Source organism: Haliotis cracherodii, unplaced genomic scaffold (assembly GCF_022045235.1).
Source record: "Haliotis cracherodii isolate W230 unplaced genomic scaffold, xgHalCrac1.p SCAF_25, whole genome shotgun sequence".
Lineage (NCBI taxonomy): Eukaryota > Metazoa > Mollusca > Gastropoda > Lepetellida > Haliotidae > Haliotis > Haliotis cracherodii.
Window position 1 is genome coordinate 5,125,146 of NW_027266281.1, and position 17,832 is coordinate 5,142,977.

The following is a 17,832-nucleotide window of genomic DNA, read 5'->3' on the forward strand; positions in this document are numbered from 1 at the left end:
TGAACAACGTCCCGTTCCGATAATAACGCAAATCACCGAGCCTGACTGCCCGATCCATTAATACCAACCTAGGTTGGCTGGGACCTATGCTAACTAGGGATCATCCCGTTTGTCCACTGTAAAACAGACCATGTTTATGTTTGTTTGTACCAGACAATCCAGTGATTGTCATAATGAGCATCGATCTTACACCGCTTTTAACAACATTCCAGCAATATCCCCCGTGGACACCAGAAATGGGCTTCACACATAGTATCCAAATAGGGAATTGAACCCGGGTCTTCGGCGGGAACAGCGAAAGCTTTAACCACTAGGCTACCCTACCGACCGTGTGCAATTAAGAGAACTAAACTTAAGTACGGGTGAACTGACGTACAAAGTAACAGACAAGCAAAGTGATGTTACTTTTAGTTGAATCACGGTTGGCAGGACTGCGAGTTTGCGCGTTTCTAGTAGCCTTTAATAAACAATGAGATTCGTGAAGATCCGGGTTCTAATAGGTCTTCAGCAGCCCATGCTTGTCGTAAAAGGCGACTATGCTTGTCGTAAGAGGCAACTAACGGGATCGGGTGGTCAGGCTCGTTGACTTGGTTGATGCATTGTCATCGTATCCCAATTGCGTGGATCGATGTTCATGATGTCAACCACTTGGCTGTCTGGTCCAGACTCGATTATTGACAGACTGCCGTCATATAGCTGGAATGTTGCTGAGTGCGGCGTTTAACAACAAACAAACAAAGTAACTACTACACAATGAACGGGGGTACCACCTACCTGTGACCCGCCACTCCACCCTGGCCTGGCCCCTGGTGTTTTTGACCTTACACACGTAGGTCCCCAGCTGGTCCCTGGTCAATGTGAAAACGGACAGGGTACTGCTGACGTCTATACCGAGTAGGGGCTCCGTGGTGGTGATGGTGTACCTTTATTGAAAAGAAATAATTAAACGGAGTTGGGGTCAACGTTGTCGCTATGTCCCTATAAACGAGTCGGATTGACAAATGTCCGGATTAATGAAATTAATGACAATACGTTTTTTTTAATTTTGTTGTTCACAAAAGTGTTAATGGTTAATAGAAGGTCCGGGTTTGATTTCTCCCATGGCCTATTTCTAATGTTGTCCCGCATTTCTGCAGTAGTGTTAAATGCTGCGTTAACTCATTCACAAGCGTGGCGTGGCGTGGCGTGGCGTGGCGTGGCGTGGCGTGGCGTGGCGTGGTTGTGCGGTGCGGTGCGGTGCGGTGCGGTGCGGTGCGGTGCGGTGCGGTGCGGTGCGGTGCGTGTAATTTAACATCTTTTGGTGTGCATGTTTAGGGGTGAACCTACCCAAAGGGTGAACTGTACAGCTCATTCCCGTCCTTGAACCACATTATGTCAGCCTGGGGCCTTGACCTGACGACACACACGATATTCAAGGCGTTCTGCAATATGGACACCAGTTCCCCTGGCGGCGTCGTCTCAGTCAGGTTAATGGTGGGCGCACCTGTCGAGGACGAGTTACAAAGGTTAGTCCATTACGATTACGATTGTACATTTACCACATAACCCAGGCACACGGTGAAGCTTGGTTCAAATCCGCGATCATCGGATCCTGTGTCCGAGTCGTCATCTGTGCCCTTCTGTTACATTTCACTCACTCAGTCACACACTCACTCACTCACTCACTCACTCACTCACTCACTCACTCACTCACTTGCTCACTCACTCACTCAACCACTCAACCACTCAACCACTCACCCCTTCACTCAACCACTCAACCACTCACTCACTCACTCACTCACCCCTTCACTCAACCCTTCACGCAACCCTTCACTCAACCACTCACTCAACCACTCACTCACTCAACCACTCACTCACTCAACAACTCACTCACTCAACCACTCACTCACTCGACCACTCACTTAACCACTCACTCAACCACTTTCTCAACCACTCACTAACTCACTCACTCTACTATACCTTCCACTCTTAGTTCCACGTAGTCGGTGAAGCTGTCCTGCGTCGTCCGCAGATGGCAGTAGTAGTATCCCTCGTGGTCATACGTCACCGCCGACATCCGTAGCCCGATCACCCTCCTGTTCGTAGTCTGACTGTCCTCGGTGATGGTGTAGCCCCCGGTGGAGTTGAGGCTGATTGGGCTGATGCTGCCGTCCCCCACAAACTGCCACCCCAACTGCACAGACAGGCCGTAGCAATCAACACCATTGTATCGTCAATTGTATCGTCCATTGTATCGTCCATTGTATCGTCCATTGTATCTGTCCATTGTGTCGTCCATTGTATCTGTCCATTGTATCCGTACATTGTATCCGTCCATTGTGTCTGTCCATTGTAACGTCCATTGTATCGTCTATTGTATCGTCTATTGTATCCGTCCATTGTATCGTCTATTGTATCGTCTATTGTATCCGTCCATTGTATCCTCCATTGTATCGTCCATGGTATCCGTCCATTGTATCGTCCATGGTATCCGTCCATTGTATCGTCCATTGTATCATCCAATGTACGTCCTGTGTATCGTCCATGATATCGTCCATTGTATCGTCCACTGTATCGTCCATGGTATTCGTCCATTGTATCGTCCATGGTATCGTCCACTGTATCGTCCATGGTATCCGTCCATTGTATCGTCCATGGTATCGTCCATTGTATCGTCGATGGTATCCGTCCATTGTATCGTCCATGGTATCGTCCACTGTATCGTCCATTGTATCGTCCATTGTATCGTCCATTGTATCGTCGATGGTATCCGTCCATTGTATCGTCCATTGTATCGTCCACTGTATCGTCTATTGTATCGTCCATTGTATCGTCCATTGTATCGTCCACTGTATCCGTCCATTGTATCGTCCTGTGCATCGTCCATTGTATCTGTCCATTGTATCGTCCATTGTATCCGTCCATTGTATCGTCCATTGTATCGTCCTGTGCATCGTCCATTGTATCTGTCCATTGTATCGTCCATTGTATCGTCGATGGTATCCGTCCATTGTATCGTCCATTGTATCGTCCATTGTATCGTCCATTGTATCCGTCCATGGTATCCGTCCATTGTATCGTCCACTGTATCCGTCCATTGTATCGTCCATTGTATCGTCCTGTGCATCGTCCACTGTATCTGTCCATGGTATCCGTCCATTATATCTGTCCATTGTATCGTCCATTGTATCGTCGATGGTATCCGTCCATTGTATCGTCCATTGTATCGCCCTGTGTATCGTCCATTGTATCTGTCCATTGTATCGTCCATTGTATCGTCCACTGTATCGTCCATTGTATCGTCGATGGTATCCGTCCATTGTATCGTCCATTGTATCGCCCTGTGTATCGTCCATTGTATCGTCCACTGTATCGTCCATTGTATCGTCCATTGTACGTCCTGTGTAACGTCCATAATATCGTTCATTGTATCGTCCACTGTATCGTCCATGGTATCCGTCCATTGTATCGTCCATTGTATCGCCCACTGCATCGTCCTGTGTATCCGTCCATTGTATCCGTCCATGGTATCCGTCCATTGTATCGTCCATCGTATCGTCCTGTGTATTGTCCATTATATCGTCCATGGTATCCGTCCATTGTATCGTCCATTGTATCTATCCATTGTATCGTCCATTGTATCATCCATTGTATCCATACATTGCACTCGTCCTTTGTATCAGTCTGTTGTATCGTCCATTGTATTCGTCCATTTTATTCGTCCATGGTTTTCGTCCATTATATCGTCCATTATTTCGTCTATTGTATCCGTCCTTTGTATCTGTTTACTGTATCCGTCCTTTGTATCCATCCATTGTGTCTGTATACTGTATCTGTATACTGTATCCGTCAATTGTATCAGTATACTGTGTCCGTCTATTGTATCCGTCCATTGTATCTGTATACTGTATCCGTCTATTGTATCCGTCCTTTGTATCCGTCCATTCTATCTATCCATTGTAACGTCCATTGTAACGTCCATTGTATCGTCCTTTGTATCCGTCTATTGTATCCGTCCACTGAATCCGTCAACACTAAACTCAAAAACAATCAGCCCCAAAGCACTAACTGTTAGATATTCTGCAGGCCCGGAAATTCAGTTTAAAAAAGAAAACTTCTTCCAGAAAAAAACCAAAAATACTGCTTGTCTCATGTTTTACAAGAGCGCCTCGGTTTTTAACCTTAGGAATTATCGATTCAGCCTGAACACATCTTTCCCTCGACTTGGTTTATAACCGCGTATAGGCACAAGGTGTGATATTACCTGCACAGGCTTGACCGTGTATAGCCCCGTGACAACACACTCCAGTTTCACGGACGTCCCTACGGACGCAACTAGAAGCGTGCCATTTGTCTTATTGATGCGAACAGTTGGATCCCCCTCCACGTGCAGCAGCACCAAAGAGGACACCACCAGCATCCCTGAAACACGGAGCATGCAGCAGAACTGTTACTGTATGTGTGACCCTTGCAGCTAACTACGGTGTCGTGTACATGAAGAGACCCACGTAACGATATGCCAACAATATCCCCGTAAAAATGTGTAACTCCCTCACATGCGGGCCCAGTTCGCCCTTCCTGATTAAAGCACAAGTTCTTGATAAAAAACATGTCGCTATCTCGTCGCGATCGGATCGCGACAGAAGGTTTCTCTGCTTGCAGTGGGATTCGCGACCCGATCGCCACGACATCGTGATGGGGCTTACTTCACTTTGGGAGAATTGAAACGATGGGGTGGATGTACCCTCGATGGCAGTTGTACCCTTGATGGGGTACTTGTACCCTGAATGGTGTAAAGTGTTTACTGCTCTCATAAAAGTTATAGGGAGTGAGTGAGTGAGTGAGTTGGGTTTAACGCCGCTTTTATCAGTATTCCAGTTATATCGCGGCGTGTCAGCTTAATGTGGGAGGAAGGCCCGAAGTGAGGCAGGTCTCAGACGTTTACCACTTCGGTGAAACCCACGAGCACGGGTATGGTGCTGACAAACCTAGAAACATAAACGGGGCGAACCGGGATTCGAACCCACAATCATAGGTTTCTGGCGTGCCCAAGGGACGCAACTCTGCACAGCGAATCGCGGCGCTTTAGACGACTGGGCCACCCGTGCCCCCCATAAAAGTTATATAAAACATGAGGTAATGTACTTATTTTAAGGTCCGTCTTCGACAGGGCTGTATATGTCATTGTTTTTAACTTGTTCTAGTGACGATGTGCTTGAAACATTGTCAACGTGACCATCAACTCACCCACTTTACGTGGTGACTGCCTGTCGTGTTACCTCGACGGCGTGATTTCACATATGTTGTGAACGACAGGTCGATCTGACTTTAGGTTTGGCGAACACCTGGTGTCATCACTGATTTTCAATGATCCATTCATATAATTTTCCTCGCTAATTTGCCTTTTGCACCTTTGGAAACGGTTTCGGTGGATAATCGAGCCTGGGTATTCTCTGGCGTTGGCGTTTTGCATTTAAAGAGAAATTTTTTTCACAGGAATTGTGATGAAAGTAGAGAACGGCGTCATTTGTGTTGAACTCGCAGTGAAACAGCTGACGTATGTGACACAGAATAAATTCTGACATTCGTGAAGCATTAGCGTGTCAATAAATCTACTTAACTTCAGCCCGCCTCGCACTTCTCAGCCACAGCCACCATAGGCAAGCAGCCAGCATGCATGTCTACTTTCAATTAACCAACATTATATCGAAAAACTGCAATTATGACAACAATAGTTATGTGTCGAAAAATGAGTCCAAATATTTGATGCAATATATATCTAAAATAAATATGAATTGAAGCTTGTGAATTGTACTGCTGTGGTCCAACGATGCTGTAGTTCTAAAATATAATGAGAAGTAAAAAATGCAAACTTTCACCCATGATGTCCCTTGTTCCATGATTGGTCACAAATATTGAATGTGTTGTTGACGTGTCTCAACATAAAATAACATGACGAGTACATCGACCCAAGGGCTCAGGGAACATTAACTTACATGAGAGTATATCAACCCAGGGGTTCCCGAATCAATAAACTTATATCGTAATATAAGGATAGGGGCGTCTTACATAATTAATTGACCTGTGAAGATCCGGGGTAGAATAGGTCTTCAGCAACCCATTCTTGTCGTAAAAGGCGACTATACTTGTCGTAAGAGGCGACTAACGGATCGGGGGGTCAGGCTCGCTGACTTGGTTGATGCATGCCATCCATCTCAACTGCGTGGATCGATGCTCATGATGTCAATCACTGGATTGTCTGGTCCAGACTCGATTATTTACAGACCGCCGTCATAGCTGGAATATTGCTGAGTGCGGCGTTAAACAAAAAAAGAAAGAAAAAAAGAAAAAAAAAAAGAATTAATTCGAAATACAAAATTGCGGTACGCATGCAGTAAATGTATTGCCGCCAATTCGGCAATTGGAGCGGGTAACCTAAGAAAGCTACCTTACATGTTAGCGGTGTACATTGTAAATAATAATATGGGTCTCAGCCAATCAGAATCCAACATTCATGTGTTAGGTATAACCCCTCGATGTCCACCCAGCGCTTGGACAAGCATGGTGTTCGAAGACCCTTCCTGATTCGGAATGACCACAGATGTGTACACAAAAATGGTAATTCAATCTTTCTCTTCTTGTCGGCCTTTGTAATATTAATAGTTTCTTATAGTGTCATATGTATACAGATATACCGATTTGTGCAAGTTAAACGCTCCACCGGGACCTATTTAGCCGAAATGACTTGTAGTAAGAGATGTCATTATGTGACGGATAAAGCACGTCCTGGGTCTTTATGATATTTACAATCCGCCCTAGGTTTTTTCCACCCCAAAAATATCATAAAATACAGGGTAAGTGTTTTATCTAATTTATAAACCGAAAAAAAGAAACTTAAAACAACATTTATCAACATTTTTATGTTTCAAACAAACTTTTTTCACGAACCGTAGGAAACGGGCATAAAATATTTGTTGCACGCGTACAATTCTTGAAAACGACATTCTAAGAAACATTGCGTTTTATCACAATCTCATTAAAATCAGATCTTAGTTCTCGCCATCGCTGAACAAAGATCTGAGGACATACCATTACGGGTCACGTCAGAACGACCTTTCATCAGACCAATCAGAGCCTCGCTTACCAGATCATGAACATGACAGTCGGAAGGTGTTTTTTGATCATGCAACTTCGAAAATGTTAACACGGGGTATTCCGAACGACAGATAAGACCCGTACGACTGATTCCGTCAAAATTATCGTCTATCTCTCGCTTCCGTGGAACAAACATTTGAACGGAGGAGGCGTTGCACAGTACGTGGGAAGCACTGCCATACAATCTCAACCACATATTAGACATTCAAGAATGTTCGTTTGTTCAGTTTTCAAAATTTTAATCGAGAACTGTGTCAACATATCTTTCAAGCGTAGTCTGAAATGGAAGTCGCCTGGTTGAAACGAGTGCCGTAAAGCTCCAAAAAGATGCTTTCTAATTGGCTGATGTCGACTTCTTGTTAGTCATTTCAGTGATCGGTCAAAGTTCGCGAAAGGTCGTTCTGACGTGACCCGTAATGGGATGTCCTCAGATCATTGTTTAGCGATAGCAAGAACTAAGATCTGATTTTAATGAGATTATGATAAACGCAATATTTTTTAGAATGTCGTTTTAAAGAACCGTACGCCAGCAACAGATATTTTGTTCCTGTTTCCTTAGGTTCATGGAGTATGTTTGAAACATAAAAATGTTGATAAATGTTGTTTTCAGTTTCTTTTTTCTGTTTATCAGCGCCCCTGTAGCCTAGTATAGACGCCTGGTTGAAACGATTGCCGTAAAGCTCCTGAAAGCCGCTTTCTAATTGGCTTATGTCGACTTCTTGTTAGTCATTTAATTTTGACGGAATCAGTCGTACGGGTCGTATCTGTCGTTCGGAATACCCCGTGTTGACATTTTCGAGGTTGCATGATCTGGTAAGCGATGCTCTGATTGGTTGGATGAAAGGTCGCTCTGACGTGACCCGTAATGGGATGTCCTCAGATCTTGTTTAGCGGCAGCAAGAAATTAGATCTGATTTTAATGAGATTGGATTTATCAGCGCTTCTGTAGCTGTGGTACACTCACCAGGCTTCAGATACGAAAGTTGCGTGTTCGATCGTGGGGAATATAGAGAAAACATGTGTCATTTGATATTACATTTCATTACATGTTACAACGTGAACGGAAGTTGTATTAATAAAATACCCGGGATATTATATAATATAACACATTACATATAAAATCCCTGGGCCATTACGACATCCCTGTTTGTGGTATTTAACCCTACTTGAGAACAAAAGGATGACATCACTGGAGGTTTATAAAAGCAGGCACACAACGTTTGCTAGGACATGATATAACACACACACACCCCTACTGACGCACACTCAGAGACAGATACATCGTCACTCTTGTTACCCTCCACTCACATGGGCATTATAACCAGATAATCACAGCCTACAGTTGACTGCTTCAGATAATACCCCGACACTTAACCCCGGGTAGACAACGCTCTATTACCCACACCCAACAAAGCCTTAGTACGTTAAACCCAGACGGAGTCTTGAGACTCAGCAGGTCACGACCTTGGGCTAATGGCGGAATAATTGCGGAATAATTGCGGAATGCGGCAGAAATACAGCAGAAGAAGTTTATTTTTATCAGTGTCACCCGCTGTACATATAAATTCACAAGGCAAGAATGTAAACATTCAGCGGCCGGCCCAAATGGCCTACGAGACACTTTAATACTCATAAATACAATATTTTATATATACACACACCACATTTAATAATAATCACGACAATAACATTTCATCCTATATACACACAACCACATCCATTCTCACATCCAATACAATATGTCCTTGTTCATGTCTATATCTAAACCACAGCGTTTAGAAGGAAAATCACATAATCTGTAACAAATATGTCTGATTAAAATATGATTAATGTCATAGCATATGTAATGTAACTCAATTTATAGTCCCAAGAATTTCACATGAGTGAAAACTTAACATGATAGTTGCATTATTTGATCATGAGCTCTCTGACGTCTCTGAGATATGTGCAACATGAATACAAAACCCTCCCCAGTTCCTCAAACTTCCGACATCATCAACCATACACCCGTCAAACGCACTTCCCCCTCCCCCCACCCCCCGCCCCCCTTTATCTCCTCCCTTCAAACCCATCTTAGACATCATCAACCACCCACACTTTCAATCCAGAACTCCAATTTACCTTCCCGCATCATACTGCGGTATCTCGGTGAAATAATCCCCAAGTTTGTTTGCAAAATGATTTCAAACATGAAAAATATTCCGCATTTTACACATAACTTGACGACAGACACCACACCGGGCCGTGCAGTGCAAATATAAACCCACTGCTCCGTCACTCACACAGCGGGCCCGCGGGAGGGGGTAGCAGGACACAGGCGGTAATCCCGCGGGGAGGGTCAGGATGTGGCTGGTGTCCATCAAAGGTGCATAAAGTGCCCCACCAACCGCGACAGTGACGCGTTTACCGATGGTCTCGGTATATTACGGTATTTAAAATATGATAAACTGTGAATAGCAGACAATACAATTTTCCGTCTTTGAACTAAGTGTCACACCTGAAATTTGTATTACAGTAAACTACGGTTATAACGAACACGCTTACAACGAACTTACGGATATAACGAACTTACTTTTCTGGTCCCGACTATTTGCTGTAGTTATGCTGTATATATGCTTATAACGAACTACGGTTATAACGAACTAAAATTAGTAGTCCCTTGTTCGTTATAAGCGTACTTCACTGTATTAATCTATGCTACTCAAAAGAAGTAAAGAGCACCGATTTTTTATATTAGTTTACTTGTCATGTTTAACTTCTCTTGAATACAATATAACATATCTTCAGTAACTGTTCCGCATTTGTGAAAAAGAAAATGAACTCTGTGACGCCAATACCAAATATGTTTTCCAGGCATGCATGTATTAAGAGACAAACTACGTACTGTTTTGAAGTTCGGGTAGGACTCGCATGCATGTATTGAGAGACAAACTACGTACTGTTTTGAAGTTCGGGTAGGACTCGCATGCATGTATTAAGAGACAAACTACGTACTGTTTTGAAGTTCGGGTAGGACTCGCTTGCGTGTATTAAGAGACAAACTACGTACTGTTTTGAAGTTCGGGTAGGACTCGCATGCATGTATTAAGAGACAAACTACGTACTGTTTTGAAGTTCGGGTAGGACTCGCATGCATGTATTAAGAGACAAACTACGTACTGTTTTGAAGTTCGGGTAGGACTCGCATGCATGTATTAAGAAACAAACTACGTACTGTTTTGAAGTTCGGGTAGGACTCGCATGCATGTATTAAGAGGCAAACTACGTACTGTTTTGAAGTTCGGGTAGGACTCGCATGCATGTATTAAGAAACAAACTACGTACTGTTTTGAAGTTCGGGTAGGACTCGCATGCATGTATTAAGAGACAAACTACGTACTGTTTTGAAGTTCAGGTAGAACTCGCATGCATGTATTAAGAGACAAACTACGTACTGTTTTGAAGTTCGGGTAGGACTCGCATGCATGTATTAAGAGACAAACTACGTACTGTTTTGAAGTTCGGGTAGGACTCGCATGCATGTATTAAGAGACAAACTACGTACTGTTTTGAAGTTCGGGTAGGACTTGCATGCATGTATTAAGAGACAAACTACGTACTGTTTTGAAGTTCGGGTAGGACTCGCATGCATGTATTAAGAGACAAACTACGTACTGTTTTGAAGTTCGGGTAGGACTCGCATGCACGTATTAAGAGACAAACTACGTACTGTTTTGAAGTTCGGGTAGAACTGCATGCATGTATTAAGAGACAAACTACGTACTGTTTTGAAGTTCGGGTAGGACTCGCATGCACGTATTAAGAAACAAACTACGTACTGTTTTGAAGTTCGGGTAGGACTCGCATGCATGTATTAAGAGACAAACTACGTACTGTTTTGAAGTTCGGGTAGGACTCGCATGCATGTATTAAGAAACAAACTACGTACTGTTTTGAAGTTCGGGTAGGACTCGCATGCATGTATTAAGAGACAAACTACGTACTGTTTTGAAGTTCGGGTAGGACTCGCATGCATGTATTAAGAGACAAACTACGTACTGTTTTGAAGTTCGGGTAGGACTCGCATGCATGTATTAAGAGATAAACAACGTACTGTTTTGAAGTTCAGGTAGGACTCGCATGCATGTATTAAGAGACAAACTACGTACTGTTTTGAAGTTCAGGTAGGACTCGCATGCATGTATTAAGAGACAAACTACGTACTGTTTTGAAGTTCGGGTAGGACTCGCATGCATGTATTAAGAGGCAAACTACGTACTGTTTTGAAGTTCGGGTAGGACTCGCATGCATGTATTAAGAGGCAAACTACGTACTGTTTTGAAGTTCGGGTAGGACTCGCATGCATGTATTAAGAGGCAAACTACGTACTGTTTTGAAGATCGGGTAGGACTCGCATGCATGTATTAAGAGACAAACTACGTACTGTTTTGAAGTTCAGGTAGAACTTGCATACATGTATTAAGAGACAAACTACGTACTGTTTTGAAGTTCAGGTAGAACTTGCATGCATGTATTAAGAGACAAACTACGTACTGTTTTGAAGTTCGGGTAGGACTCGCATGCATGTATTAAGAGACAAACTACGTACTGTTTTGAAGTTCAGGTAGAACTTGCATGCATGTATTAAGAGACAAACAACGTACTGTTTTGAAGTTCAGGTAGGACTCGCATGCATGTATTAAGAGACAAACTACGTACTGTTTTGAAGTTCAGGTAGGACTCGCGTGCATGTATTAAGAGGCAAACTACGTACTGTTTTGAAGTTCGGGTAGGACTCGCATGCATGTATTAAGAGACAAACTACGTACTGTTTTGAAGTTCGGGTAGGACTCGCTTGCATGTATTAAGAGGCAAACTACGTACTGTTTTGAAGTTCGGGTAGGACTCGCATGCATGTATTAAGAGGCAAACTACGTACTGTTTTGAAGTTCGGGTAGGACTCGCATGCATGTATTAAGAGACAAACTACGTACTGTTTTGAAGTTCGGGTAGAACTTGCATACATGTATTAAGAGACAAACTACGTACTGTTTTGAAGTTCAGGTAGGACTTGCATGCATGTATTAAGAGACAAACTACGTACTGTTTTGAAGTTCGGGTAGGACTCGCATGCATGTATTAAGAGACAAACTACGTACTGTTTTGAAGTTCAGGTAGAACTTGCATGCATGTATTAAGAGACAAACAACGTACTGTTTTGAAGTTCAGATAGGACTCGCATGCATGTATTAAGAAACAAACAACGTACTGTTTTGAAGTTCAGGTAGGACTCGCATGCATGTATTAAGAGATAAACAACGTACTGTTTTGAAGTTCGGGTAGGACTCGCATGCATGTATTAAGAGAAAAACTACGTACTGTTTTGAAGTTCGGGTAGGACTCGCATGCATGTATTAAGAGACAAACTACGTACTGTTTTGAAGTTCGGGTAGGACTCGCATGCATGTATTAAGAGACAAACTACGTACTGTTTTGAAGTTCGGGTAGGACTCGCATGCATGTATTAAGAAACAAACTACGTACTGTTTTGAAGTTCGGGTAGGACTCGCATGCATGTATTAAGAGATAAACTACGTACTGTTTTGAAGTTCGGGTAGGACTCGCATGCATGTATTAAAAGATAAACTACGTACTGTTTTGAAGTTCAGGTAGGACTCGCATGCATGTATTGAGAGACAAACTACGTACTGTTTTGAAGTTCGGGTAGGACTCGCATGCATGTGATCTGACGCTAGATTCGAGGTGCGCGTGAACTACTAGTTCTAAGTAACCAAATATGTTTGGGAAAATGCGTTTCGTACACGTTGCATCTCGCTGTGGAGAGTTGTCTCCCTTAAATGTGCAGGATCCGCTGTTAGGTGGTTTGAATCTAAGCTTATTAAACTCCAGTCCAAAGTTGCCGTCACGATATGCAGGGTCTCTGAAATGCTGGTCGATTCATTCACTCAAGGATCAAGGAATAGAAAATACTTTCCATTTTTTAGTACAACAGTTTATAGCATACTGATTTATGTATGATGCAAAACAGTCCCTTTCGAATATAAATACTCGTCCACTGACAGAAACAAAGGGACGTGTTGGTTGATGCGCCGTGGGTGCAAATATAACCCCGGGAGACATAATGTGGTGATGGATTGACAACGTCTGGATCACGGGCACATTCATTTGGGTGTCAGGGAATTGCGAATATGCAGTACAATGCTTTAATTAACCTGAAACAAAGGGGCTATGTCATGACGGTGTGATGACGTAGCGCTCCTCAGTCTGGTGAAGACAATGCACGTCACGGCCAAGGAATATGGTGTTTTTTCTTCACCGGGTACGTATAACCACTACGGTCAATCGATGTCCAGTTCCCCCCAGTCCCTATGCTGGATTTTTCGATGATCTTGAAATGGGTGGGGTCAGCGCGACGGGGTACCGCGATTTTGGGGACGGGGTCAACTAGGGAGTGTTCTTTGGCCTCATAGAATATGAGTCTGCGTCGTCGTCTTGATCCTCCATCAACGGTTTCTCGATGATGTTGATCTCCAATTGGTCGTCAGAGATGGAGGTGGTGGTTGGTTGTGGAGTGTCAGGAAGGCAGACATACGCGGAGACATTTCCAGTCCAAGTCATAACACCTTTGTAAGCTACAAATTCCTGTACGGCAGGTTCGATGCTGCCACGTGTGCTTCCTCATGCTTGTTTGTTTGTTGTTTAACGCCGCACTCAGCAATATACCATCTGTATGACGGCGGTCTGTAAATAATCGAGTCTGGACCAGACATTCCAGTCATTGACATCAGTCGAGATACGATGATATGCATCAACCAAGTCAGCAAACCTGAACACCCGATCTCGTTAGTCGCGATTGCCTCTTACGACAAGCATAGTCGCCTCTGCATTGGTTGCTGAAGACCCATTCTAACCCGTAACACATGTTATATTTGGGATAACAATGAGTAAAGTACAGATTCTCGTACTGTTTGGGGTTGAGTCCCGTCAGGGGTTCGAACCCACACTGCCAGAGTCAGGCACCTAATCGCCAGCACACAAAGTCAGCGATCTAACCCACTCAGCCACCGAGGCTTCCACAAAAATGAAAGTTCAAAAACTGGTGGTCCATATCACGTACGTTGTGTACCCCTCTGACAAGTATATGGGGGTGTTTGTATTGCTCTGAATGAAATCGGATCACGAGTCAAAAGTCATTTAAAACTCGGGGTCAGTGTGTGGAGATCGTCGCGCACCAGTTACAGTAACACCACGCTACAAGTTCACAGCACTGGGGCGCCCATAACTTTCAAATGGACTAAAACCACAAAATAACAGAACATTTTAAGTTGTCATCTCATCACAAACACGGAAGTATAATCCTTAAAATAAACCCACTATAAATATTTAACAATATATTTTCCAAACCTGTGTCTCCCGTTGCGAGTTTTATTATTTAAAGTATGTTGTTTTTTTATGTCAAGAAAAATATGAATTTTATATAAATCATCTGTGCTTCGGTGAGTGGTGTGGTTCGCCATCATGGGACACATTCATCATCGTTCTGATACAATTATTAATAATTTTGACTTAAAATACGGTCATAGATCATGCCAAATTGTCCACTGTCGCCTTATTCTCAAGTTTAGACGACACGTATCAGACATATCAGACTGCACTTGTGGATATCACTTTGAAGATGCAATTCACATTATCTATCTCTGTCAAATATACGATATATAATATCAGAAGCACTATGTATTTCTACACACATGGGTATGATTTAAAAACGATATTACATGGCAAGAGTTTAGTCAGCAGTTCTACAAACATGACTATTCTTCAAACAGTTCACGATTTCAATGTCAAAAGCAAAGGATTTGAGTAGCTTTATTTTATGCATGTAGTAATGGATAACTGCATTATCTTATTTCACTGACACCACTTGCCCTCAATGTATTGGCTTCATGTATTTCATTTGTGCATTTTGTATATTTATGTTTAGCACTATCTTATATATAACAGCTGTTAAGTTATTACCTGGAGAGGTATTTACATAAGCAAGTATTGCTTGTTTACCGATCCAGATTTCTTTTGAAATAAAAATATGTTAAAACCAAATTCATCATGCATCAGTAGGTTGACCTGCCATAAGGACATCACTCTCTCCGGAACATTCGTCAACATAAAACACCCATACATATATTTGACACAAGAACGGAGGTACCGGGAGACGCGATTGTGATGTTGTTTATTTATGTCCGAAGTTTGAATGGGATACTCCCAACTCGCCTAAAATCCGACTCGCCTAAAAAGATTTTGACCCGACTCGCCTAAAAAAGTTTTGAGCGAACTACGGTCGGTTTTTGTATTTTAGAATAAGTATGTAACTATCAGAATGCATAGTAATGCATTTTATACACATAATGTACCTAAATGTTAGTGTTGTAGTCTCGGTCCCAATAGCGTAACCGACTGGGCTCTGACTCACAGACTCAACATGAAGTGCAGATGTAGATATGACAGATGACAAATTCTATGGATGATACGTTGTTTTTTTTATATTATTTCCATACGTGTGTATGAATATACTAGTAATTGTGACCATGAGGCCTTACCTAAGTTATATTTGCCAAACGCATACCAAAATATTGAACGCGCGACCCTCGGCCCTTTCTTGTGCCTGTCACAGGCTCAAAGCTACAGTAAACATGGTCTGTCATATTTACACCCTCAATTACCCAGTGCATATAATGCTTTGATATGAATGATACCCTGGACTTATTCGCTACTATAGCTTCATGTTGAGTCAAGGTTACGAGAGAAATCGTGTGGGAAATGTGTAAGATTATTAGTTTGTGTACGGATCATAAAACGAAACATATGTACGTTATGCCAATGGAGTAGATTGCGTACGGTTTAAACACGTAAAGTGAACGGGTCAGTTAATGCGTTTGTCAACGAATATCCGCGTGAGCTTTTACCAACAGTTGAAATAGAAAAAGCCATATTGATATTCTAGTTATAAATAAGTAATAAACATAACACAACCACGTGATCACGACAATGACATGTTCAACAAATGTTTTGACCTATTTGATAATATAAATCGATCATATTTTTTTTTAAACGGAATGTTGGAAAAATATACAAAAATCGTTGCTATATCGCCTTCTGTGACGTGACCTACTTTTTAACGAGCAAGGACAATTGTCAAGCTGGACAGTTTTTCTGCTCACAAAAATAGAAACGAAAGGAAAATACGATAAACTACAACTTACCTAGAAGAAGATCCGGGTGCATCTTGTTGACGCTAAGAAACATGGTTTACAGGAATATTCCAACTCGGGTACTCTCCTTTGCCCTCCCAACACACCCGCCTGACAACCGTGTGTGGTTCATGTAGACAGTGAGAATGATGGACACGGGTACCCCTGAACTCGAAAGTCGAGAACCGGTTAGCTCAGATCAGCGAACCATGACTATACTGAAAGACAGCCCTGTCGATTACAAAGGAAGGCCTGGGCGCATTTTATCAAGGCCCGCGGGCGCTACCGGAGTTGTACAAACAGGTTTTGGTAGCACATTTTGTGACTCAATTACCAGTGTGTCACTCTCTTGTGTCAACAAGTGATGTTGGTCTGACGGTATACAACAAGCGGATTAGTGATGTGTTGATACAAACAGATCGTCTGAATGTAATTAGAAGTGTTTGGCTTTAAATTCGACAGCGGTCATGTTAATACGATAATGCCTATTTTTGAAGCTGAAGCATAATTTCGACAAGCCTCTCTGCTGTGCCTACAAGAGATGTTTGTCTGACAGTAGACAGAAGGCAGATTAGTGATGTCGTGTTGGTACACACAGATCGTTTTTTCCTCATAACAAAGAAGTTGACGTCCATATATTCTTATCCTTTTGTGTATCACTTCTAAATGCCATTAAATATATTCCTATTATTATTATTATTATCATTTGTTTAGTTATACCTTTCATAAACATGAGGGGGCGGTCGGGTAGCCTGGTGATCAAGGCGTTCGCTCGTCACGCTGAAGACCTGGGTTCGATTCCCGACATGGGTACAATGTGTGAAGCCCACTTCTGGTGTCCCCCGCCGTGATATTGCTGGAATATTGCTAAAAGCGGTGTAAAACCATACTCACTCACTCATAGACTTGATAATCTACCTTTTGAAACTGGGAGATGGAGAAAAATAGCTTTAACCTAAAAAAATATATCCACCTATTTGGCAAAGGTGATGAATTCCATTATTTGTCCATCTTTAGAAACCGAAAGAAAACAATGTTTACAGAGATTCTACTACATCGAGCCTATTATTTATAAAATAAATTACGGGTGTCCCAGTCGTCTAAGGCGCCGCGATTCGCTGTGCAGAGTAGCGTCCCTTGGGCACGCCAGAAACCTATGATTGTGGGTTCGAATCCCGGTTCGCCCCGATTACCTTTCTAGGTTTGTCAGCACCATACCCGTGCTCGTGGGTTTCACCGAAGTGGTAAACGTCTGAGACCTGCATCACTTGGGACTTTCCTCCCACATTAAGCTGACACACCGCGATATAACTGGAATACTGTTAAAAGCGGCGTTAAACCCAACTCACTCCCTCACTATAAAATTAATTTACTTTTCAATAATTCACGCTTAGGAACATCGAGAAAATTATCCAAATTCTGTAAAATCATCATGTCATTGTTTAAACTATCA

The 17,832-nt window shown here is 42.6% G+C and overlaps 1 protein-coding gene across 1 annotated transcript in view; it reads right to left on the bottom strand.

Moving 5' to 3' along the window:
• The window catches only part of LOC139472663 (fibroblast growth factor receptor 3-like), a gene marked incomplete at its 3' end in the record, with an annotated part of 34,144 nt that extends 17,642 nt beyond the window's left edge, over window positions 1-16,502 (bottom strand). Inside the window, exons 1-5 of the mRNA XM_071255127.1 lie at window positions 16,392-16,502; window positions 4,244-4,401; window positions 1,960-2,173; window positions 1,327-1,483; window positions 775-923 (exon numbers count right to left, since the gene is read on the bottom strand). Coding sequence (XP_071111228.1) covers window positions 775-923; window positions 1,327-1,483; window positions 1,960-2,173; window positions 4,244-4,401; window positions 16,392-16,434 — 721 coding nt within the window. The remainder of the gene's footprint in view (window positions 1-774; window positions 924-1,326; window positions 1,484-1,959; window positions 2,174-4,243; window positions 4,402-16,391) is intronic.
• Between the last annotated feature and the right edge of the window lie 1,330 nt (window positions 16,503-17,832).